Consider the following 22,421-nt stretch of genomic DNA (forward strand, 5'->3'; position numbering starts at 1 on the left):
AAAAACCTGAATAGTAGCGACAATAAAGCAAATATTATATCAAACGAGTTTTAAGAATAAAAATATCAATTAAATTAATATCGCTCTCGAACAAGTTCAATAATATCGAGTTTTACTAATACAACGATGAGGAAATAATAGATTTCGATGGAATTCTGTGATAACTCGAGAAGATCGATACTTGACTGATGTGGAGAGACTGGAATAGCAGAGAGAGAGAGGGGCGGAGATGATAGGCACGAGTAGAATATGTCAAGGGTGAGGATGATTGATAATTACTAATTGAAGTTTATTTTGTAAAATTAACAAATGAATTGAGGAATTTTAAGGCTTGCTTGGTTTCAAAGTGTGATTTTAAAATCGCACTTTAATTTAATTCTACCAATGACAAAACAAAATAACTCATACAAAGTCAAAGGGTGGATCCCATTTATACCACTCTTTTTTCCACAACAAAACAAAATAACTCATACAAAGTCAAAGGGTGAGCTCCATACATAACCATTTATACCTTAAAATTTTACTTTGAAACCAAACGCAGCATTAGTAATTATACCTTAATGGGTTTGGGATGGGTTTTAATGCAAAATACCAAACCCTTCCCAAACCCTCTAGGGTTTTAATAAGAATCGCTAGACCTTTCTCGTAATCCAACGGACAAACTCCTTTAACTACCCATTAGGGTTTGTGAATGGTTAAGACCCGTTTACAGAAACCCATTAACGTCCCAATTCATTCTAGTCCTGTCATGTCTCGCTTCATCGCTCCTTCTAAACTTTATTATTTTACACGTGTCATTCAGGGATTGAGTTTTATACAATCAAATGATTATGTATTACTCACCTAATATTTTCTCTCTTTTTAATGGCTGACCTGGACCTTGGGCCTAGCCCTATCCATGGCTTCACCCCTTCACTGATATTTTTTTTCGCCATATGGGAAAGAAAATAAAAAAGAAAGACAATCCATAGATTATAATAGTGTGTTTTGCTTATATGACTCCGTGTTATCATGACACGGGTCTCCCTACCATTAGATTCGTGTGGGTCCCATAGCCCATTACACCATCCAACGATGGGGCGAGGAAACTCCGTGTCACGATGACACGGAGTCATATCATATTAGATTCTCTATAAATGTGCATTTGGTAATGAAGTATAATTATGATTTTATTTTATTTCACGAAATAAAAAAACAAAAGGAGTTGGGAAAGTTTATTCTTAAATTGAAGAAAAAAATAAAAAAGTAATGATTTTATTGTTTTGCTAATATGACCATGTGTCATCATGACATGAGTCTCCTTACCTGGATACGTGTAGGTCCCGCAACCCATTACACCATCCAACGATGGGGTGGAAAGACTCCGTGTCACGGTGATATGGAGTTATATCATATTAGATTTTTTCTATAACAGTGCTTTTAGTAACGAGTATGATTATGATTTTATTTTACATGATAAAAACAAAAGGAGTTGAGAAAGTTTATTATTAAATTGAAGAAGAATATAAAATAATAATGATTGTTTTATTGAATTGAGAAAAAGTAATGAATAATTGAGATAATTTAATATTAAAAATTAATTATAAAAATAGATAAGAAAAAGCACATTATAGAATTTATTATTAAATTGAAGAAAAAGATAAAAAAAAGTAATGATTGTGTTATTGAATTAAGAGAAAAATAAAGTGAAATTAAATTAAGTTAAACTTAACTTCATTTTTAAACAAAGTATATTTTTTTAATACTAAATTATTTCAACTATTTATTTATTTATTTTTTAAAAAAATTTATGATAAATTCTCTCACATATATTTTCTTAATATTTGTTAATAGTGAATCCACCTAACTATTTTGTCTCCATTTGATGGAGTGAAATAGAATTATAATTATACTCTGAAACCAAACGCCCAATAAATATTTGCATGAAGCAACTCGTGGACAGGCCACACCAACTACGGAGCATGAATTATTGATTTTAGTCGAGCATGAATTAATCTCAATCAACTGATTATGATCTTATGAAAAAAAATTGCGTTTTGGCAATAGTATAAGCTTTTGTCGTACGGAGAAATCATGATAAGTTGAGCGCTCCTATAATATGTATATACACATAAATTGCACATCGTCCTCTTTTATGAATAAACCGTCATATTTCGAGAATCGAATATGAAAAATTAAGCCTTGTTTGTTTATGGAGTTAAATTTCACTTAACTCTGCCTTATTTTTCTCGCAATTTAACAATACAATCATTATTACTTTTATTTTTTTTCAATTTAATAATAAATTATCTCACATAATTTTTCTTAATGATTATTATAATTAATTTCATAATATTAATTATCATAATTATTTATTACTTTTATATCAATTCAACAACACAATCATTATTTTTTTTTATCTTCTTCTTTAATTTTTAATAATAAAATTTTCCACTCCACTCTATTCTTCTATTAATTCAACAATATAATCATTACTTTTTTATCTTTTCTTTTATTTAATAATAAATTTTTATACATTCTTTTTTTCAATTTTCATTATAATCTCATTTAAATATATATATTAATATTTGAAAAAAAGTGGAGTTAATCAAAAACTACCTTAATATATCAGATAGAAACGTGCGTCAACGTATTACAACCTTTTTATCTCTTATATTTTCATTTAATTTGTTTTACAAATGATATTCTCGTCAAATTCAAAAGATGGTCATTTACTGGTCATAGCTGGCAGCCAACGCAATTTCCTACCATCTTCCAGGGACGGGGATAAACCTACCGATGTCAATATCGCATATATATGATATATACATATAATAATAAACATAGTAAAATAATGCCCACATCCTAATAACAAAGTTCTATTGTACGTCTAGTCAAAGTAACACAAAAAAAATTTTAATCATTTAATGGGGGAAGATAATGATAAATGTTCCTTGCATCAACGGGATTTGGATTTTGGAAATGAACACAAGCAAAGCAACATATACACCATTTGTCTATGGGCCAGAAAACCAAGAATCCCTCCCCCACACCCCAAATGTATGTATGTCTAATTTCTGTTTTGACAAGTTATTTGATAATGTGTGTGTGTGTGTGTATATATATATATATATATTCATGCGTAATGGGAAATGAAGCTCCCCAAGTTCTTCATAACGAAAGAAACGAAGCAATATATATGTAATAGCTTTGATCGAACCTACTAGATACATATGTCCAGTCCACTGTGCACATAAGTGAATTATATAGTAATATAATTGTAGTTAAAAATGTACAAAATGATAGACAAAAGATTATACTGGAAGCTTCTTGCTCTAATCTTTCCTAAATTCGGGAAAAATATTATCAACAATTGCAAAAAATATTTTGAATTGATCTATAGCTGCGAGCCTGCGACAGAATGAAAAAGATTGCTGACTCGGCTGTTTGAGCCCTTGTGATCGAGTATTTCGCATGAAACGAAAACTGAGATTATATACGGACCAATAACATAATATGGACCAATAAAATTTGAGATTATATGGGCCCCAAAATAATATGGTTTCACGCCTACGCCTATGGGTGGGTGTACGGGCCCTTAATAATTAGTGAGCAATTAACACGAGAGAAAGAAAAGGTTTGAGTTGCTTCCGTGTATGGGTTCACGCCTAAAAAGAATACACGACTTGCAAGTCCAAAGCATGATGACCAATTGTCTCTTCTTTCCTTTTCTTTTCTCACCTTCCTTTTTCTTTAAATTTTTATTTTGATATTTTTTTTCATTCAATCCTATAAAATTTCGAGAGAATTTACTCTCCTAATTTTAAGAGATCGAGTACTTAAAATTTACTCCTTCAACCGACAAATACGCGAGTATTCTCCCCCTCAGTATTAAAGCAGCTTTGCTTATCGTCCAACCAACATATAGTTTTTATTTAGCATATATATTTTTTAATCTTTTTTATGTGCATATTGATATTTTGAAGTTCAACCGACCTGATTAATTCACTCGAATCCAGTTAATTTATTAAGAAATAAAATTCTCTCAGTATAAATTTTCTCCATTCGCAAGATTTCGAACCTAACACCTCATGTTATAATTACACCTCACACTAAATTAATGACTTTTGGGTCTTATATTTATTATATTAATCAGTAAGAGCTTTGCTAAAATCCTCGCAAGCATCCCCTTTCTACTAAGATGCGACCAACATTCATTCTTTCACCCCCCCCCCCCCCCCCCGCCCTTTATCCTTTGAGGCCATTAATGGAATAGTTTTGAGGAAGGTATGCATGGATTTCCTTGCCCTGCATGCTACCTGCTACGCGTATCTGAGACGAGACTTCGAGATTTTGGAGGGTAGAATAAGGAGCAATGAATATGGATACTAACACGTATTTGGGACAAGACTTCAATGGTACGTTTAGTTTCAGAGTTAAAGTAACTTTGATTTTGATTATGGAAAAGGACAAATGATTGTGTAGTGTGTTGAGTTACAGTTAAAGTTAAAATTTTTGTAATTTTAACTGTGAAATCAAACGGAGCGCAAGAGTTTGAAAGGTAAAATAAGGAGCAATTGATACGCTAGAAGCATGAACTTGACAGCCACATTTTACGTCGAGATAGTTTTTTTTCCAAATTAACTATTTGTCCCTCTGTTAGAGATGTTCCAAAAATGTTTACGATCGAGTAAATAGCTCTACGAACTAATGGATCGGATCGAATTGCAAAATGGAAAGATTTGTACAAATTATACCTTTTCACTTTGTGAAAAATCGTTAGGTATGAATATGTTAGATATCTGTGACTCGATTCGTGAAATAATATCCCTCTCCAAAAAAGCTTTTTTTTTTTTTTTACCACCGCACAAAGAAATTCTTTTGTTATGAATGAACAAGATATTGAGGAATTATCCATAGGTAAAATCATAATTATTGATATAGGCTCTTTCCACATAAAAGGGAATCTTTTGTTACAATAGAAGCAGAAGTGATGTGCATTTTTAAAGAATCGAAGTGGATTTGCTTTATAAAAAGAAGATATCGCTCAAAAGAGATATGTGATTATTGTCTCCAAGATCGCCTGCGAGATGAAAGGCTCTTGCACGGTTTTGAATGAACCATTTAATTCCCCTTGGCACGATATACAAAGTACAAAGTTGTCAAAATCGAATATGCTGCAACTTTCATGCCCATTTTGAGACTCAAGAGAGGAAAAAAAGGAAAAAAGAAAAAGATCAGAACGCCTCACGAGAGTTAATGGCTATTACATACAAAAAAAAAAAAAAATTCGAGAAGAGAAGTAAACCATCACTGCGACAGCCAACAGATTACCATCCAAAGCTAAGCAAATCCCATCTAATCGTCAAATTCATCTTCAACATCAGTCTTCTGCCCGAACCCTCTGGGGCCAGCCCTTGCCCTGACCTTAACCTTCTTCCCACCCTTCTTCTTCTTAGCTGCCTCTTCCTTCTCAAACTTCTCTCTCTCCCTCTTCTGCAAAAAATCGGTCACTCCGATGTAGATAACCTGGTCAAAGCACAAATTTAGGATTGGCCACAGTCCCACGTCCCAAAATTACAACTTTGGCCCAATTTCGGGGGCAAACAATCGATCGATCCGAGCTATGAATCGAATCTAATGCGCGAGACCAGCTTTAGGTTTGCTAATTTACCCCAATCGTGAGAACTGATAGACCGATGAACGCGATTAAGAGAAGGACCGAAATGATGGTGTATACGCCATCATCACCGCTGCTGGAGACCATCTGCTGAGCGTCCGATGGCGAGGACAGAGCATCTTCGGCCGCAGCGGAGGCTGTGCAGCCCCGGCGGATCTTCCGGGGAACTTCATTGGGCAGTAGGGACTGAAGAAGAAGGGGTCTTCTGCAGGAGAAGGAAGCTGGTGAGGTGACAGTAAGGAAGGGAGCAGCGGCGCGTTTCGAGAAATTAGGGGGTCTGAGGTTTAACGGCAGGGAGGGATGAAGAGGCGAGGCAGAAGATGACAGACACAAAGGTGAGGCCATGGGACATCTATCTATAACAGAAGAAATAAGAGAGCAGAGCTGAGCTGCAGCTGCTTAGCATCCACATTCCACATTACAGAAGGCAACGGAATAGGAAAGGCAAGGCTCTGACGAACAAACTGTTTCAGTTTGGAAGTTCAGAGTACTATGGGCCTTAGAGCCCAGTAGCTACAAAGATCAAAGGCCTCCCGGGCTGTTGGCTTTCCTCAGTGGATCTCCATGAGAATGGTCTTTCTTTATTCGTCGGGCCCCGAGCTATCCGTCGAGGCCCCGCCGACGGCCGAGTGCGTCTCCACCGGGCTCATGCGACATCGCAGGCCTCGAGTGGCAGTGGGAGACTCTTGTTGGATAATAATCCCCGAAAGGGACTACAATTCCACTACCTTTATATACCATAACTAGTGGATATTCACCGGTTGTGCAATAACTTTTTGTAATTTTTATATGATAACAAATAGATAAACACCACATATGCATATGAATTAACTAATACCGATATAAAAAAAAAAGTACATGAAAAACTATATGTTTGACCGAATATACATATTAAACGCTATAAATTGTGAGTGAGAGTCAATGGAGTGAAAATCACGAGTAGTTACTATGCTCTTATAAAAAGGACATCACATATATACGAGGAGATAATAATCCTATATTACATATGTAGCTGCAATATGAAGAGTAGTAAATATCATGTTGGAGTTTTGATATAAAAGAAAGTTATACTAACTACTAAGCTCAAACAAAGATGATGCATGAAATGAACGGGGATACATGTTTATTAAAATGGGGTTACTTGAACCCACTTAAATTAAGAGATTATTTACATTGTTAATATTTTATTTGCTTTACTTTATTTGTTTTGAAAAATATTTATAGAATACATGGCAAATGACGCACTGAACCTCTTTGGTCTCTTATTCTTCAATTGAATGTGAAAAAGGATGTACAGAGTCAAATATAAAGATTCTCTCTCCGAGAAAGGGCAACTATTATCAAATAGTTTGTTATCATATTATCTAATATATTATTTAACGGAAAATTTCATTTTGTAACTGCTCTGACTTTTTATAACATTAAACTTTATTAATATATATATATATATATATAAACTGCCAAAATTTACTATTTTAAAGAAAAATATTGCAAAATAAATATTTTAAAAAGTTCACTATTCTATTTTCTCAAAAATCTTCTCTATTATTATATCTTTATAATGCATATAAATGCAATCCAAAAAATAGTAAATGTTCATTTAAATTGGAATTATAAGTTTAATTCACGTGAAGTTATGAATTTGAAAAGTTATTTTTGATGAATATGGATTTGAAATTTTAATTTAAATGACATGACACAATTATATCTCAATTCTTTTTTTTTTATATATATATACTAGTAAGGTTGCTCATGTAATGCAGGGTGAAATTAATAAATAAAATCATACACAGTATATATGAGGGAAAATATGTATTACTTGTTTCATAATTAAATTATATTTCAATTTTATACAATCATTATAAATTATTTGAAAAGTTTGACGATTCAATATCCATATTAAAAATACATTATGTATTTTTCGATCGACCCTTATTATGCTATTACATTGATGCATCTTATCCATAATATTGTTGGCTTATTCAAGTTCTATAAGTAACAATCCTTATTTAAATACTTTGTAAATCAACTTATAAGATTGAACTAAGAACAATTATGTTATATTATATTATGTTATGTTATGTTATATTATATTAATTGTCGGGGCAGTTTCTCTCCTATATGGAGAATGGCGAGGGCGGGTGTTGGAGGTAATTCCACATGGAAAAATTGAGTGGAAATTCATAGGTTTATAATAAACAATGATCTAACAATCTATTGGTTTAAGCTTTTGAGTTGAAGATAGACCAGAGTTTGAAGTAGGCCTGTGAATTTTTCCTAACAAGTGGTATCATAGCTCAATGTAACAATATTGGGGAAACGCAAATGCATATGTGTGAAAACCCACACCGTACCAAGGCCCGTGTATGGAACTCGTAGCTAGTGAATGGCCTAATAATTGGTATCTGAGTCCGAAAGTAGAAGTCCGGCTCGAAATTAGTTATGTTCGGTGTGTTGCTTGCCGTAGTATCACGGGGATTACGACGGAGTTCTCCACATAGTCGATAAGGGGGAGAATTGTTGGGCTAGTTTCTCTTCTATATGGAGAATGGTGAGGGCGGGTGTTGGAGGTAATCCCACATGGAAAAATTGAGTAGAAATCCATAGACTTAAAGGAGACAATGGTCAATGGTCTAGTAATTTATTAACTTAACCTTTTGAGTTGCGGATAGATCGGAGTCCAAAATAAGTATGTGAATTTTTCCTAACAGTACCATATTGTATTATTATTTTATGATATTATTATTATTTACTTATTTCATGGTTAAGTAATGTGCATATTTAAATTATTTTATTTACCTTTAAAAAAAAATAAAAGAGAAACTTGAGAGTATGAAAAATAAATATCCTCTTCGCGGAAACTTTCAAAATATTTCCGCTTTAGACGGATTGATAGATAGATAGATTGATAGATGTAGATAAAGATATAAATATAGGTAAGATAGATATAGATAAAGATATAAATATAGGTATGATAGATATAGGTATAGATGTGTATGTGGTAAGCTATGCATATTTATTCAATCATAAAAAAAGTACATACTTAGTTGAAGTCTGATGATCTACGGATCATCCCGCTACAAGATAAACTCATACAATCCGTTAAATAAACAAAATACAAATTGCCAGGAACCTAGGTGAATATAGCAAAATCGTCCCGCTGGATAGTTTCCTTCTTCGCAAGAATATTCGTGCAAAACTTAACTTTCCGTTTTATATATGATTAATCACGTATAAATGCACGACTTTTACTCAAATTTTTAATTTTAGCATGACCTTTCATTTTAGTTTCAAATATAATACGATCTTTGCTTGAATTTCCACAGACACTACATTTCGGAAATAGTATAGAAATGTACGACATTTCGTTTTAGTCTAAAATCGAGCACAACCTTTTATTTTAATCTCAAATCTAACACGATAAGTGGACCTTATAATTTTTTCTATTTAATTTCACATTTTTTTCCTTATCAAATAATGTTACGACATGTGCCACCGTTAACGCCTAGTTAGCTCTACCGTTAAAATTGACATAAAATTTAACGACATACTAGATTTGAGATTAAAACGAAAAATCATATTCGATTTGAGACAATAATGAAAATATTTTTATACTATTTTTGAAATATTATGTTAAAATTGATAATTCAAGTAAATGCGGTGATTTATATATATATATATATATATATATATAGGCGCGCGTAGCCTTGAATCTATGGAACGGTGCTTCTTATAAACCTGCATAATTGCAGTTATATAATGATGATTGATGTAGAAGTGGAGATGATAAAATCTGTTATGAATCCTCGGGAATCCGTATTACGTCGGGTATTCCGCCGTAGATTGACGCTCTTTGGAACGTCTATAAACATCGGACGGCCCACATGAAAGGAAGGCATGGTGTCGTCCTAAATTGTCCACGTACCCTCCCCCACCAGCTGTCCACCAACACCCCCTCCTCCCATTGGTCGAGCCGCCTCAAACTTTATGCTCTTTCGCACTTTCGCCCCCACTATTATTCCGGCAATTGCATGGGGGCCCAGGCCGGCAATATTAAAATAACAAGAAAACAAAGAAAACCAATTTTACCAGAACGCCCTCAGAAAGTGCACCCGCTTTACTCCCGTGGCAGCCCTCAGCGAATCACAGCCTCTTTTGTGATGCCTCAAATCCCACGCGCCCCCTCCCATTTGACCCACCTACGTGGCTCCATCAGACTCCAGTTTGGACGCGTGGAGAACATCCAGCGGCGAGTAAGGTCTACGAGTGCGATGTGAAAACCCCATCGGAGGGAAGATATTTAGAGGATCAAAAATATCTGCCTAAAGTAGTCCACGTTGGCAGAGGCTGGAGACTGATCTGGAATCAGATATTGCACTTTTTCTCTAATTTTCTTTATTTTCATTTTCATTTTATTTATTTTCGCCGATCAACAATTATTTTTTTCCGTTTCTCGCGAAAATATCTTCTCTCTTCTTCTTACTCCATCTCCATCTCCACACCTCAAATCTCTCTCTCTTGTGTCCGTCAATCTCTCTCCTCTTTGAAGATCCGAAACTGACTCATGATTGCTCGGTTGCTTCACCTCCAGCTCATAGCTCGCCGTTTATGAACCAATCAATCTGACATAGAGAGCGGCAGTGGTCTGGAGGTTTCGGATTATCCTCCCCGGAAACAAACCCTACCGGGTGGAAGCAGCCATGGGCGAAGAAGTGAAGATGACTGAGTACGAGAACGGCATCGAGGACGACGATGAGGATGACAACTCTGGTGGTGATGATGATCGCGTTCTCGAGTGGGAGGCCGGGTTGCCGGCCGCCGACGATCTGACCCCCCTCTCCCAGGCCTTGATCTCGCCTGAGCTGGCCTTGGCTTTCAGCATCTCCCCCGAGCCCTCCCGGACGCTCCTGGACGTCAACCGCGCCTCGCAGACCACCCTCGCGAGCCTGCGCGGCAACTCCGCCCAGTCCCAGGGCTTTTCCACCAATAACAACTTCAAGTCCTTCGCTGAGAACCGTGACCCGATGGCTGTGGATCAGGACGATGTGGATCGCACAGACTCCCGGAAATCGAGGAGGATTGAGTCCCCTGAAGAGGCGGATTCCGCCCTCCGGGCGGATAATTCTACCGATGATCCATCCGCGAGGACGCTGAAGAGGCCGCGATTGGTCTGGACTCCGCAGCTACACAAGCGATTCGTGGATGTGGTCGCGCACCTGGGAATAAAAAACGCGGTGCCTAAGACGATTATGCAGCTGATGAATGTCGAGGGGTTGACTCGGGAAAATGTGGCCAGTCACCTGCAAAAGTACAGGCTCTACTTAAAGCGGATGCACGGGCTGTCTAATGAAGGCCCATCCTCATCGGATCAGTTGTTTGCATCCACTCCAGTTCCACAGAGCTTGCATGAGAGCGGAGGGGCTCATAGTGCGCATGGAAATGGGCACATTCCGGTCCCAATTCCAATGTCCTACGGGGCCCCACAGATGATGTCCATGCCTATGTACGGAATGGCCCATCATGGGCATATGGGGATGCAAATGGGAAATCCAGGCGGAAGTGCCCCCGGATATAATGGGTTCGACTCGAACCCGTATATGATGCAGCAGAGGGACTGGTTAGGGAACAGGTATGGGTCAGTTGTGTCATATCCAGAGTCTGCTACCCCGAATGACAAGTGAGGTGCAGCAATAGCTGCATTTCGCCGGCAGTATCAGACATAGAGGTGAGCTTCTTGATCCTTGAATTTGTTGAAACTCAATTGGCTGTTTGGTTTCATCATTTTATAGGAACTCACATGCAGTTGCCTTTAGGGTTCTTATAATAATTATAATTAGTAACAGAAGTGAGTCGAACTGATGTTATTACCTTGTTCCTAATAATGATTACTTTCTGTGAAAACAAAATTTTTGTTCTTTACTGACAATTTCTCTGGCAGATTCTGCTTTTCATAATGAATGCTAAAAATATCCTGTAGCAATGCTTAGGGAATTTTTGAAATATCATGTCTCTATGGGAACAGGGATCTCATGCGCGGTTCCTTACCGCCGGAGTGCGTTTTGAGTGTTAAGCATATCTCAATATGCAGGATTCATTTGATTGGTGGTTATTTGGAGTCCCTGTTCCTTATACATGATACTCTGTTTTGGAGGATTTACTCCTCTTCTTAGCTTATTACATAAGAGTCTCTGTCTACTGAGGTGGTCTTGTCAGACTGCTGCCAAACGTATTTTCGTATTATGACAATACATCAAGCTTGACGAGTTCAACTTCTGTTGCTGCGGATGTGGTACTTGTTGTCGCTGCTTGTGGATTTCATCTAAATCGTTGTTGCTGTTTATAGCTCTCCTCTAAATTTTTCAGATAAAATTATTAGATTTTGGCATAGAGTTGGTGATTTGTAATGTTTACGGATATTCATTTTCGCGAAATTGTAACGCATTAAGTTTCAAAGCAATGCAGAGAGGGTCTTACAGTTTGCTCTATAGTGGTCAGAGATTGCATCTAATTTTTTTTTTCTGGCACTGCTTTAGTTTTCATTTCTTGCATTTGATACATTTGTCCGCTCTTAAGTATTGGGACTGAGAAGTGAAAGACGTCGTGTCATTCAGTGATAAAATATGTGGTCAGAGTTATTGTTAAGGTACTATTCTTTCTGGCCATTCTGAATCGTTGGCGGGTTTAATGGTATGGTAAGTACTAAGTTCGAACCATCCATTGCCTGCCATTAATTGGCTAATAGAGGCAGTCTCGAGCTTGGTAACCATCTAATCCTTCATTCAATCTGGGCAAGTAATCTTCGCTCATGCTGTAAATAGTTGCATTGTAGTATGCTGCCAGAAAGCTAAAAGAAACCGCCGCCGGGGGGGGGGGGGGGGGGGGGGGGGGGGGGGGGGGTGTGTTTTGGTTTTGTTTTAGAATTCTGGGATTCTCCGTACCTTTTACCTGCTATAGGAGGCTCTGAGACAGGTGCTGACATTGCACCTTTCGCTGAAATAACGAAATGACCTTGTTGAAGAGGCCTGTAATGGGCAGGGCCTTTAGGGGAGGTTTCATATTGTGCTGTCAATTGTGATTGTACGTGAATGATGGTTGTTTTTATCACGAACTAGTTGCCAGACGCAGTATCACCATTTCCATGAACTCGGTGGTACCTCTGCAGTTGGGAATAACGAAGAGGACGTTCTCTCATTTCTTTAGTGTATGGCTTCTATTCAACATTTGAGATTGTTTTCTTCTTTCGGAAGTTGTATTGGTTGCCGTGCATTGTTTCTTGTTTGTTATGAATAATTATTTTGACTGTGATCTTGGTCTTGCAATTCATCGCAGCCAATGAGATAGTGCGTCAAGATCAGTAAATTGTTTTCAGCCGAGTTCATCTTGATGTTCAAGGTCCCTTCTGCAATTGGTACTCCATGAAAATGCGCCAGTTATAATTGCTGTTTCGAAGACAGATGATTATTAACTTGTACCATTTTCCTTGATCCAGACAGTTATCTTCTTGGACTGAAAATTGGTATTCCTTTTTAAATTAACATCGTCTTTTTTTGTTATCATCCGATCGAAGCATCAGAATTTCTCAATTTCAATATTCATGTACTTTGTTTTGAAAACAAACGATGCAGTGCCAAATAAGTGAACTGATATCATGTGAGGCCGAAAAGTGGAGCTGAACTGAGGCAAAGCCTGTAACTCAGAAAATCAGTGAATTTGTGTCTGCTCGATCACCCCATTGCCTCTATCCAAGTACGACCGAGAAACTCTCTCATTTTCCTTCTCCGTGTCATCCTCTTTAACTGCGAAGCATATTCCCAGCCACCAGCATTGGCGTACAAACTGGACAACAACAAACCACTCCCTGGGCTCCTAGGCTCGAGCTCAGACAGATGCCGAGCAGCCACCTCGGCGAGCTCTATGCTCCCGTGCATTCTACATGCACCCAGCAATGCTCCCCAGACAAACATATCAGCTTCCATTGGCATCGCCTTGATCAGATTGTGAGCTTCCATAAGATTTCCCCCTCGACCAAGGAGATCCACCAGGCAAGCATAATGCTCGAGTCTTGGCTTGATTCCATATACCTCCTGCATATTCTTAAAAAGGCTTTTCCCGAACTCGATCATCCCACCATGGCTACAGGCAGTAAGAGCTGCGGTGAAGGTCAAATGATCAATCCTCCCCCTATCCTCTTTCTCCATCTGAGCGAATGTTTCGATGGCTTCGTTGCAATAACCGTTGTTTGCTAGCCCAAAGATCATTGTGTTCCAAGAAACAGAGCTCCTCTCAGAAATCTGATCAAACGAAATCTTTGCATGCGATATGAGACCGCATTTTGCATACATGTCCACAAGAGCACTTCTAACAAACACATCTGTTTCAACTCCGATGACAATTGCATGCCCGTGAATTTCCTTTCCACGTCTTAAATCTGCCAGTGAAGCACAAGCAGGCAGGATGCTGCTGATTGTGGCCGAGTTTGGAAGAATACCACGAGCCATCATCTCTGCGAATGTCCTGAAAGCATCACGAATCCAGAAGTTTTGAACGAACCCAGAGATGACGGAAGTCCATGAAACAACATCAGGCTCAAATCCATCAATCATCATCGTCATGAAAACCTTAGGAAACATCGAAGCATCGCCCTTACGCGAAAACCCGGCAATTATGCTATTCCAAGTAACAAGATCAGGATTTAAACCCGCAGATCTCACATTCTCCACCAGCTCTAATGCCTCTTGCATCAACCCATGCCGCGCATATCCTGACACCAGAGCATTCAACACGGCCAAGTCTTTCACGGGCATTCCCTCGAATACCTGGCGTGCCCTTCCGACAAGACCGCACTTCAAGTACATATCGACCAATCCGCAGCTCACAAATGGGTCATCTTCCATGGAACGCTTCTCAACAATGGCGTGCATACACTCTCCAGCCCGTAGATCGCGCAGTCTCCCACAGGATTTGAGGATGCTGGGGAGCACGAACTCCACGGGCCCTGTGCCATGTCTCTGCATCTCACGGAATGCTCGCAGGGCCTCGTCATGGTGCCCCTGTCGAGTAAACGCGCTGAGGAGGGCAGTCCAGCGTCGGGGCTCTGTCTGGGGAATTCCGTCAAACGAATGGCGAGCCTCGGCGAATTGGCCGAATTGGACGTAGAAAGCAATGAGCTTGCAGGCGATGTGGGTGGGGAGAGGCGGACCATTGACGATCAGGCGAGCGTGGAGGGCTCTGCCTGAGCTCAACGACTGATTAAGGCAGTAGATATCGATTAGTCTAGCGCAGACGTCCGATGAAGAATGGATTAATGAACAGTTGAATGCTGAAGTAGTTAGCTTGAGCAATGATACGGCTTTGATGAGGGAGTTCATCAGTCATAGCCAGAGGGAAGAATGGATGCGGACATTTTAAATACCTCACACGCCATTGATGATATTCTTCTTCATGGCAAGGATTGATTGATTCTCAGTTTTATGAGCTCAATCTCATCGTTCCCAAAGGGCCAATTCTTTCTGGGCCTTTAGCCCATTTACTCTTCACTGCAACTTCTTGGATTTGGTTTAGCTCATAATCCGAAATTGCTCCTCCATCTCTCTCTCTCTCTCTCTCTCTCTCTCTCAGCCGTTACAATTTCACAGGAAGTTGATAAGAAGAGAGAACGAACGTGAACAGCTGCAATCCTAACATGTCTCGGGCGGGCAGAATCTTCAGCAGCAGCAGCAGCATGAGATGAGATCCATCGCAGTCAGTCTTACTTCACGAACATGCTTCATGTATTAGCTTTGCCCCCCTCACAACCTCACCTTCTCTCCTGCTTCCCGTCGAAACCTCACTGTTTTCTTCTTCCCTGCCGTGCCAAGGCAAACTATTGCTCCGTAAGACCACAACCCAATCGCAGGAGCTGGTGCAGATGTCAATCTGGCGAGCCTGTTCTTGCTTACCCTTTCCGGTCCTTCCCACAGCCGAGTCACTGGAGGAGTTGTGCGGGTCGGAGGAGGTCTCCCTCTTTCCATTTGAAAGCGAGCCGCAGGGAATCTCCCTACGAGGTATTGGGCGTCTCACCCTCTGCCACCGCAGATGAAATCAAGAGGGCTTATCGGAAACTCGCCCTCAAGTACCACCCCGATGTCAACAAGGAGGTAACTCTCTTCATTTCTTCTCGTTCAACCATTAATTCCGGTTGTTTCTTCATCGCTGAATCTTTGTGAAGTTTGTGTCTTTGGCTTGAATTAGAGGGATGTTCTTTGAACTTTAGCTGGTGTTGGTTTTGGTTTGGGACAAATAAAATGATGCATTTAGCTAAAGGGTGAGCCGAAGGTCATCTTGCTGCTCATGGTTGATTATGAGTGCCGACTCTCGTTTTTGAGCTATGAACAGAAACAATTACGCTAGCCTAAAACATGAGCGATTTTTCTGGGAAATCAACTGGTATTTGTACCAAGTTTTGTTCACCTCTGTATAATGGACAACAACAAAATGGGGAGTTACTCCCTCTTATGTACTTTTAAAAAAAAAAATTTAAATATATATATATATATATATTTTGAAGTCCCTTCTATGTTGTGATTCTTAATTTCCCTCCTTGTCTTGTGGATTTAGGATCGATATTGAAAATACATTAGCTTCAGTTTGTTTATATGTATTCTATTGATCGCCTGCCTTTTGCCTTGCTGGATAGGGATTTTCCACTTGTTTATCACCTCATCCATGTTTCATACTCCAGTTTCATCGTCTGTCACTTCTAGCGAGCATTTTTTTTGTTAATAATTAGTCCTGCAAACATTGTCATTTGCTATAACAGGCTAATGCACAGGAGAAGTTCATGAAAATAAAACATGCATACAATACACTGCTTAATTCCAGCGCCTACGGAGGAAATCGAACATCTGGGTTCTCTTACTCTACTGCTGAAAGAAATCAAAGCAGAGAAACTCAAGAAGAGGATTTCTATGGATTTGGTATACGCTCATATAACACCCACTCAGCACTCCATATCACATGTTTACATATCTTCATCATGTCTAGAGTGTTTGGACCATATGGTATCCTTTCTGAGAATGCTATTAGATGGATTTTCATGTCACTGAGTAGACCTCTAGATATATATTAAGAAAATCAAATTTTCAGTGTCATGTTGCCTGTTAAAAATATTTCCATGAGGTACTAGTGCTTCCAACCGTTATATTTCCCTTGAGACACTAATGCCGGGTCCCCCAATTCTTTTCCTTCTTTCATGATAGAAGAATATTCTTGCATATAAATTGGGGGAAAGCTTTTCTTTTCTTTTCTTTTTGGTTTGTTTATTCTCTGGTATCCTAGGAGCTAGGTTTGTTTTGTACGTTCTTATAGTTACCGTTTATGCTGCAGGTAACTTTTTGAGGGATGTCCAAATAACAATAGGTAGATAGTCCTTGCTGCAAGATAATACTAAGTCCCACATAGTTGATTTTGAAACTTTCCTCTGTCCAGACTCTATTGACATTCATTCCCCTTTCAACTTGTCAGATTATTCCATGTGGATTTTTAACTTCTGAATCTGCTGTTACAGAGGACTTCGTCAGAGATTTACAGGAAGAATTCCGTAATTGGGAAGCTACTGCTTCTTCACAAGGGAAACCGAAGAGCCTGTGGGAGGAATTGGCGGTATGGCTTGTTTGTTCTTGCGGGGTTCCTTAATGCATGGAACGAAACAGTGTTTGTTAATATTTTGTAGTCATTAGATTGTGGATAGTCAGTAGAACGTGTGACTCTCACTTCCCTCGAAAAGTTGAGTTCATGTCTTGCTTATTCATCCAGGAAATTGGTGAAGAATTCGTGGAATTTCTAGAGAAGGAGCTCAACATAACCGACTCCGATGCTGAATCCAACAGCGATGATGATGGACAACAAAGGGGTGATCCTTTCCAAAGTTCTGGCAGTTCTAAGGGGACTGGAGATAGTAGTCGAAACGAAGCCGCCGGAGGGAGCAGCATCGAGGATAACATTGATGAGATCGAAGCCACCCTTGCTCAGCTGAAAAAGGAACTTGGCTTGTGACAGGAGGAGAACAGTATGTAAATTATAATTTTTCAGATGTGTACAGATGTATACGCGGATTGTACCACTTTTTTACCGGATTGTGAAATCCAATGCAATTGTAAGATTACTCAGTTAAGCTGTGCAATGCAGTCAGTATATTGTATGTTGTCCCAATTGACATGAATGAACCATTAAAAAGGACATCTTTTGGCGCTGTCTCGGATGTTTCTTCTGGTCTTTTTACTTGCATATCTTCAGTTAATGCTTTACGAAACGAAAGATTAGATGGAAGGTTGAAATTCCAGAATCTGCAGGAGAGGCTGTGCTGAGAGCTTCTCTGGGAAAGAACGATCGGGCATGGCGGGGAAATGGGACTGCCATGTTCTTGCTGCTGGTTGCCTGAAGCAGAGCCATGGACCTATATCCCGCTCCCTAAACACCCTCACCCGCCCCTGCAGCCCGGGCGGGAGTTGCTTCTCTGGTGGCTCCCAGCCCCAAGAACTGACCTCAAACAAGTACGTGCCACACCCATCTGAATTGAAGCTCCTCTCTCAGTTACAACAACATGGAACCTTCTCCGCTGATCCTTACGCACTCAACAGAATCATATCCTCTTGTGCAAAGTCTGCATCTTTACGCATGGGTACTCAGGTCCATCCCTTTGTTCTCAAATTGGGTCTCAGCTCAAATGTGTATATCTCGAGCGCCCTTGTTGCTATGTATGGGAAATGCGGTAGAATATGGGATGCCCATGACCTGTTCAACGAAATGCCCTTTAGAAACGTTGTGACCTGGAACTCTTTGATCTCAGGCTATATAGACTCTGGGAGCCCAGGCACTGGCATAGATTTATTCATGCAAATGCTTAGATTTGGAGTGAGCCCTACGCCTTTCAGTGTTTCAACCGTCTTGATGGGCTCGGCACAGTTGAAAGCTAAAGCTCTTGGATGTCAACTCCACGGGTTGAGTTATAAACTTGGGATCTGCTGCAACATTGTTATAGGAACCGGTCTAATTGATATGTACTCCAAATGTTCGATTTTAGATGACGCAAGGAGGGTGTTTGATTGGATGCTGGATAAGAATGTGATTACCTGGACCTCTATGGTCACTGGACACGCCCAGAATGAGCAGCCTCAAGAGGCAATGCTATTAGCAAGGGAAATGCTGCAGTTGGGTCTGCGGCCAAATTATGTAACTTACAGTAGTTTGTTAAGCTCATTTAGCAGCCAGGATTATTTAAATTACTGCGAGCAAATTCATTCTCGGGTGATTCGGGAAGGTTACGAATCCAACCCATTTATTGCAGTAACCCTTGTAACAGTCTATTCTGAATGTAGCAGTAGCTTAGGGGACTTCTGGAAAGTGTGCGCGGGCATAAAAAGGTGGGACCAGATCGCGTGGAATGCTATTATAGCTGGATATGCTAATCTAGGACAAGGGAAAGAAGCTCTGAGTTGTTTCGCCGAAATGAGGAAGGCTGGAGTTGAATTAGACTTCTTCACCTTCGTGAGTGCTCTAAAGGGTGCACGCATCTGCTCTGCGCTCAAAGAAGGGAAGCAACTTCATGGACTCATTTTTAAGATGGGGTGCGCCTCTTTGCTGCGAATCCAAAATGGACTCGTTTCTATGTATGCAGGCTGTGGCATGATTGGAGATGCTAAGAAGGTCTTCTCATCAATAAAAGAGCATGATGTGGTTTCATGGAATACGTTACTGTCAGGTTGTGCTCATCACGGGCTTGAAAATGAAGCTGCTGATGTGTTTGACCAGCTGAGGAGGATGAACATCAAGCCCGACGGCACTACCTTCCTCGCAGTTCTGACTGCTTGCAGTCATGTGGGTTTGGTGGAAAAGGGAGTCGAATACTTTGAAATGATGAGGAATGAGTATTCCATCGAGCCACAAGTGGAGCACTATGCGACTGCTGTGGATCTTCTTGGCCGGGCGGGGAATCTCCACGAAGCAGAGGCTTTGATCGATAAAATGCCAATGGAACCAGGTCCCTCAGTCTATAAAGCTCTGCTGAGCTCTTGCCAGATTCATGGAGATAGGGAAACTGCGGAGCGAACAGCTAAGAAGCTTCTTGATAGGTATCCCGATGACCCAGCCACTTACATTCTGCTATCCAATGTGTTGGAGATGGGGCAAAACTGGGTCGATGCAGCTGAAACGCGGTTACTTATGTGTGATAGAGGGATTAGGAAGAGTCCAGGTTGTAGTACAATTTGATTTTAAGTGACAGAAATGCTCTAACATGCTTGTAACTATGAAAATTGTGGTTAGTCACGGAGTTAACTCACATTATTCAGAGCAGTATCGTTCACGATTAACGGTTGCTCAACAAAACCAGTTTTCTGTTATCTTGATCTTGGACATGTAATACGTACAGACGTACATTTAATATTATTCATATAACAATTTTCTTCTGTATTCCATGTCATCAAGAATTAGTTTTTCGGCCTTGCAGGTCAAAAAAATTCCAACATCCTCGTACTAGTTTGACCCGTTTGAACATGAAAAGTGTGGCAATGAAATTTTTTGTCAATTGGCCGAGGCCAAACTTTCGGTTGGTGACAGGTTTTTACAGTTGCAAGCTTTTGGTCTATAATCTAGGCCTGGGCAAGGCCTAAGGATTCGCCTATTCAGAGGGAAGACTGTTCCCTTGGCCGGTATTCCTTAACTTAAGAAGAGGGCCATTCAATTTCTTGACACCACGTGGAAACATTAAGCTCCATAATTTATTTTAGTTCCTCGAACTAAGGGGCACTCTTCTTATTGTTATTACCAGACACGTGCAGAGTGGTGCGCAACCCGTGTTCGAGGGCTGGTATTAGTTTTTTGCAGTTAAAGACCTAAAAACAAAGAGAAATAGCGATCGATCTTTTAGAAACACGGAATTATCTCACGAATATCAACATCATTGGAGAAATGGCGCAACTTCAACGCCTGCAGAGACACAACAACTCTACTCCTAAAACACCTAAGAGCCCAACTGTTGAACAATTCCTCCAAGGTAATTGAGAATTCTCTGAGAGGTTCATGAAGTCCTCGGTTTTCAGTTTGATGACGATCACGGAAACTCAAAAAAGCACAACATCAGTCCCCGTCCGTTCAGCTGATTATTTTAAAGAGTTTCCGGGAAAGTTTCCTTTCGCGGTGTTGATTATATGCTATGCAGGTGAGGCTTCGGCGTGGTCGGGAACAGCTTCACCCACATTGCTTAGGGACCATGATCCGGAGTTTGATCACCCTCAACATCATCAGAAGCAGTCGGTCCTCAACAAGGTTAAAGAGAGGGCTCGAAGGTGGCGTCACTCTCTTAGCAAAAAGAAGCACAGCGATACCGTAAACACCACGCCCTCCTGGGGGGTCAGCTTGGAGGAGGAAGATCTCGGGGAAGAAGATCCCGAATATCTCGGAGCTCCAAGTAACATCTTCCATTTCCCTTGTTGAATATATGTGGAAATTTTTACTGACCCAAACGGAACTGCCACCGGGGGGTTATCATTTAGCCTGTATTCATGACATTGCATCTTACAGTGTACGAGTCGGAGGTGGCCCCTGAAGGGTACAAGGAGACCGGGAGGCCACATCTCAGGACCACCCCGGCGGTTCCCGAGAAGCATGTTACGCGAAGCACTGTCGGGAATTATCCCGAGCAGGACAAGGAAACAGAAAATCCTCCCAGTCCTAGTCCACCTAACAAGACCTTAACCTCAACTGTGACTGCGAAACTGGCACCTGCATACAATGCCGTTTCCGATGCGACCACCACAATTGCTTCCAAGATCCAGAACATCTCCGTTAGTGCCCCTACACAGGCTTCACCTTCTGCTTCGACCTCCTCCCCTGCGAGTGCTCCAGTGACCACCGAACACTCTCCTGAGTTTTATGATGCGCCAGTCAGTGCTCCGGCGAAAGTTTCGGGGACTGCTGAGAGTACTGGTTCAGGGAAGCAGATGTGGGACAAGGGCGTTTCAGTGAAGGAGTATCTGATGCAGAAGCTGGAGCCTGGGGAGGATGAGAAAGCTCTGTCTCAAGTGATCTCTGATGCTATGAGTCCAAGACGAGCTCCAGGGGATGCTGGAGTTGTCGAGAAAGTGAAAGAGGCTGTGACTTCCCTGCTTCGTAAGGAAGAGTCCTCTTCGCTGGTGATTGTCCACTCTGGTAAAAACTCTATGTCACAGATTCCCGTCTCCACCAATCCTCAGGAAGGTAAAAGTTCAAGATCCTTTCAGCACCCCGAAAGTTGCTCTGACCACAATATCTGAGCCTTTTAGTGACCGTTACTTCTTTTATTGTAGTTGCGGAGGGAGACAGTCATGGAAGAGTAGTTCAAACCAACTAAGGTGGCAAAGAATGAAATGGTTCTAGGCAGCTGCCGGTGAAGGATTTAAGTGGCTCGTATGATTTTGTATGCTATGTTTCTGTATCAATAGCATAACATAATCCCCACTTCTCGGTTTATATGTCACTCGTGAATTATTTCTCTGTCGGAATATTTACAATCTATGTAGTCATACAGATTTTATCATATTCGAAAGGGAAAGAAGTCTTTCCCTATTAACTCTGTTTCCGTGCTGATACCACAGCATGAAGTAAAACGGACTGTTGATACTGGAGGTGAAACTGGATATTTGAATGGAAAGAGAGTCCTTTGTCTTTTATTTGTTGCCACAAAAATCGAGTTTCCCGTTCCATACAAACAGTAATTTACCAGAGCAGAATCTAAGACTACCGCAAC

General features: G+C 40.2%; 6 protein-coding genes across 9 annotated transcripts; 4 read left to right on the forward strand and 2 right to left on the reverse strand.

Annotated features, from left to right (window-relative positions):
- Positions 1-5,067: 5,067 nt before the first annotated feature.
- Positions 5,068-6,359, reverse strand: LOC116212526. Its single transcript, XM_031547185.1, has 2 exons — positions 5,654-6,359; positions 5,068-5,508 (listed from the first exon to the last, which is right to left on the reverse strand). The coding sequence occupies exons 1-2, from the start codon at positions 6,002-6,004 to the stop codon at positions 5,338-5,340; spliced, it is 522 nt and encodes a 173-aa protein (XP_031403045.1). The 5' UTR covers positions 6,005-6,359; the 3' UTR covers positions 5,068-5,337.
- Positions 6,360-10,101: 3,742 nt separating this feature from the next.
- Positions 10,102-13,215, forward strand: LOC116210138 (transcription factor LUX-like). The gene is made up of 2 exons (XM_031543954.1): positions 10,102-11,384; positions 12,989-13,215. Exon 1 carries the CDS (start codon positions 10,360-10,362, stop codon positions 11,338-11,340), a length of 981 nt encoding a protein of 326 aa, XP_031399814.1. The 5' UTR covers positions 10,102-10,359; the 3' UTR covers positions 11,341-11,384; positions 12,989-13,215.
- Positions 13,216-13,242: 27 nt separating this feature from the next.
- On the reverse strand, positions 13,243-15,196 carry LOC116210137 (pentatricopeptide repeat-containing protein At5g59600-like). Of its 2 annotated transcripts, XM_031543953.1 has the most exons (2): positions 15,072-15,196; positions 13,243-14,904 (listed from the first exon to the last, which is right to left on the reverse strand). In XM_031543953.1, exons 1-2 carry the CDS (start codon positions 15,081-15,083, stop codon positions 13,384-13,386), a joined length of 1,533 nt encoding a protein of 510 aa, XP_031399813.1. In that variant the 5' UTR covers positions 15,084-15,196; the 3' UTR covers positions 13,243-13,383. The 2 variants fall into 2 exon arrangements, with proteins under 2 accessions (XP_031399813.1, XP_031399812.1); XM_031543952.1 differs by having other exon boundaries at positions 13,243-15,092.
- Positions 15,197-15,266: 70 nt separating this feature from the next.
- On the forward strand, positions 15,267-17,875 carry LOC116210139 (chaperone protein DnaJ). 3 transcript variants are annotated; one of them, XM_031543957.1, is made up of 6 exons: positions 15,267-15,429; positions 15,517-15,795; positions 16,458-16,614; positions 17,024-17,056; positions 17,205-17,299; positions 17,453-17,875. In XM_031543957.1, exons 1-6 carry the CDS (start codon positions 15,421-15,423, stop codon positions 17,690-17,692), a joined length of 813 nt encoding a protein of 270 aa, XP_031399817.1. In that variant the 5' UTR covers positions 15,267-15,420; the 3' UTR covers positions 17,693-17,875. The 3 variants fall into 3 exon arrangements, with proteins under 3 accessions (XP_031399817.1, XP_031399815.1, XP_031399816.1); XM_031543955.1 differs by having other exon boundaries at positions 15,271-15,795; XM_031543956.1 differs by lacking the exon at positions 17,024-17,056 and having other exon boundaries at positions 15,271-15,795.
- A 133-nt stretch (positions 17,876-18,008) lies between these two features.
- LOC116210136 (pentatricopeptide repeat-containing protein At1g11290, chloroplastic-like) lies at positions 18,009-20,103 on the forward strand. The gene has a single exon (XM_031543951.1). The coding sequence runs from the start codon at positions 18,032-18,034 to the stop codon at positions 19,904-19,906; it is 1,875 nt and encodes a 624-aa protein (XP_031399811.1). The 5' UTR covers positions 18,009-18,031; the 3' UTR covers positions 19,907-20,103.
- Positions 20,104-20,493: 390 nt separating this feature from the next.
- Positions 20,494-22,342, forward strand: LOC116210513 (low-temperature-induced 65 kDa protein). Its single transcript, XM_031544397.1, has 4 exons — positions 20,494-20,690; positions 20,856-21,104; positions 21,218-21,892; positions 21,982-22,342. Exons 1-4 carry the CDS (start codon positions 20,606-20,608, stop codon positions 22,023-22,025), a joined length of 1,053 nt encoding a protein of 350 aa, XP_031400257.1. The 5' UTR covers positions 20,494-20,605; the 3' UTR covers positions 22,026-22,342.
- Positions 22,343-22,421: the final 79 nt, after the last annotated feature.

This window comes from Punica granatum, chromosome 6 (genome assembly GCF_007655135.1).
Source record: "Punica granatum isolate Tunisia-2019 chromosome 6, ASM765513v2, whole genome shotgun sequence".
NCBI classification, from domain to species: domain Eukaryota; kingdom Viridiplantae; phylum Streptophyta; class Magnoliopsida; order Myrtales; family Lythraceae; genus Punica; species Punica granatum.

What these genes read in the sequence shown, in the direction of transcription:
- LOC116210136 (XM_031543951.1), top strand. Translation starts at nt 18,032, where the DNA reads ATGGCGGGGAAATGGGACTGCCATGTTCTTGCTGCTGGTTGCCTGAAG.
- LOC116210139 (XM_031543955.1), top strand. Translation starts at nt 15,421, where the DNA reads ATGCTTCATGTATTAGCTTTGCCCCCCTCACAACCTCACCTTCTCTCC. An exon ending in AGAGGATTTCTATGGATTTG is followed by an intron (nt 16,615 to 17,023) that starts GTATACGCTCAT and finishes TTTATGCTGCAG; the next exon opens with GTAACTTTTTGAGGGATGTC. An exon ending in GCCTGTGGGAGGAATTGGCG is followed by an intron (nt 17,300 to 17,452) that starts GTATGGCTTGTT and finishes TTATTCATCCAG; the next exon opens with GAAATTGGTGAAGAATTCGT.
- LOC116212526 (XM_031547185.1), bottom strand. Translation starts at nt 6,004, where the DNA reads ATGGCCTCACCTTTGTGTCTGTCATCTTCTGCCTCGCCTCTTCATCCC. An exon ending in TATCAGTTCTCACGATTGGG is followed by an intron (nt 5,509 to 5,653) that starts GTAAATTAGCAA and finishes TGCTTTGACCAG; the next exon opens with GTTATCTACATCGGAGTGAC.
- LOC116210137 (XM_031543952.1), bottom strand. Translation starts at nt 15,027, where the DNA reads ATGAACTCCCTCATCAAAGCCGTATCATTGCTCAAGCTAACTACTTCA.
- LOC116210513 (XM_031544397.1), top strand. Translation starts at nt 20,606, where the DNA reads ATGGCGCAACTTCAACGCCTGCAGAGACACAACAACTCTACTCCTAAA. An exon ending in CGAATATCTCGGAGCTCCAA is followed by an intron (nt 21,105 to 21,217) that starts GTAACATCTTCC and finishes TGCATCTTACAG; the next exon opens with TGTACGAGTCGGAGGTGGCC. An exon ending in CTCCACCAATCCTCAGGAAG is followed by an intron (nt 21,893 to 21,981) that starts GTAAAAGTTCAA and finishes CTTTTATTGTAG; the next exon opens with TTGCGGAGGGAGACAGTCAT.
- LOC116210138 (XM_031543954.1), top strand. Translation starts at nt 10,360, where the DNA reads ATGGGCGAAGAAGTGAAGATGACTGAGTACGAGAACGGCATCGAGGAC.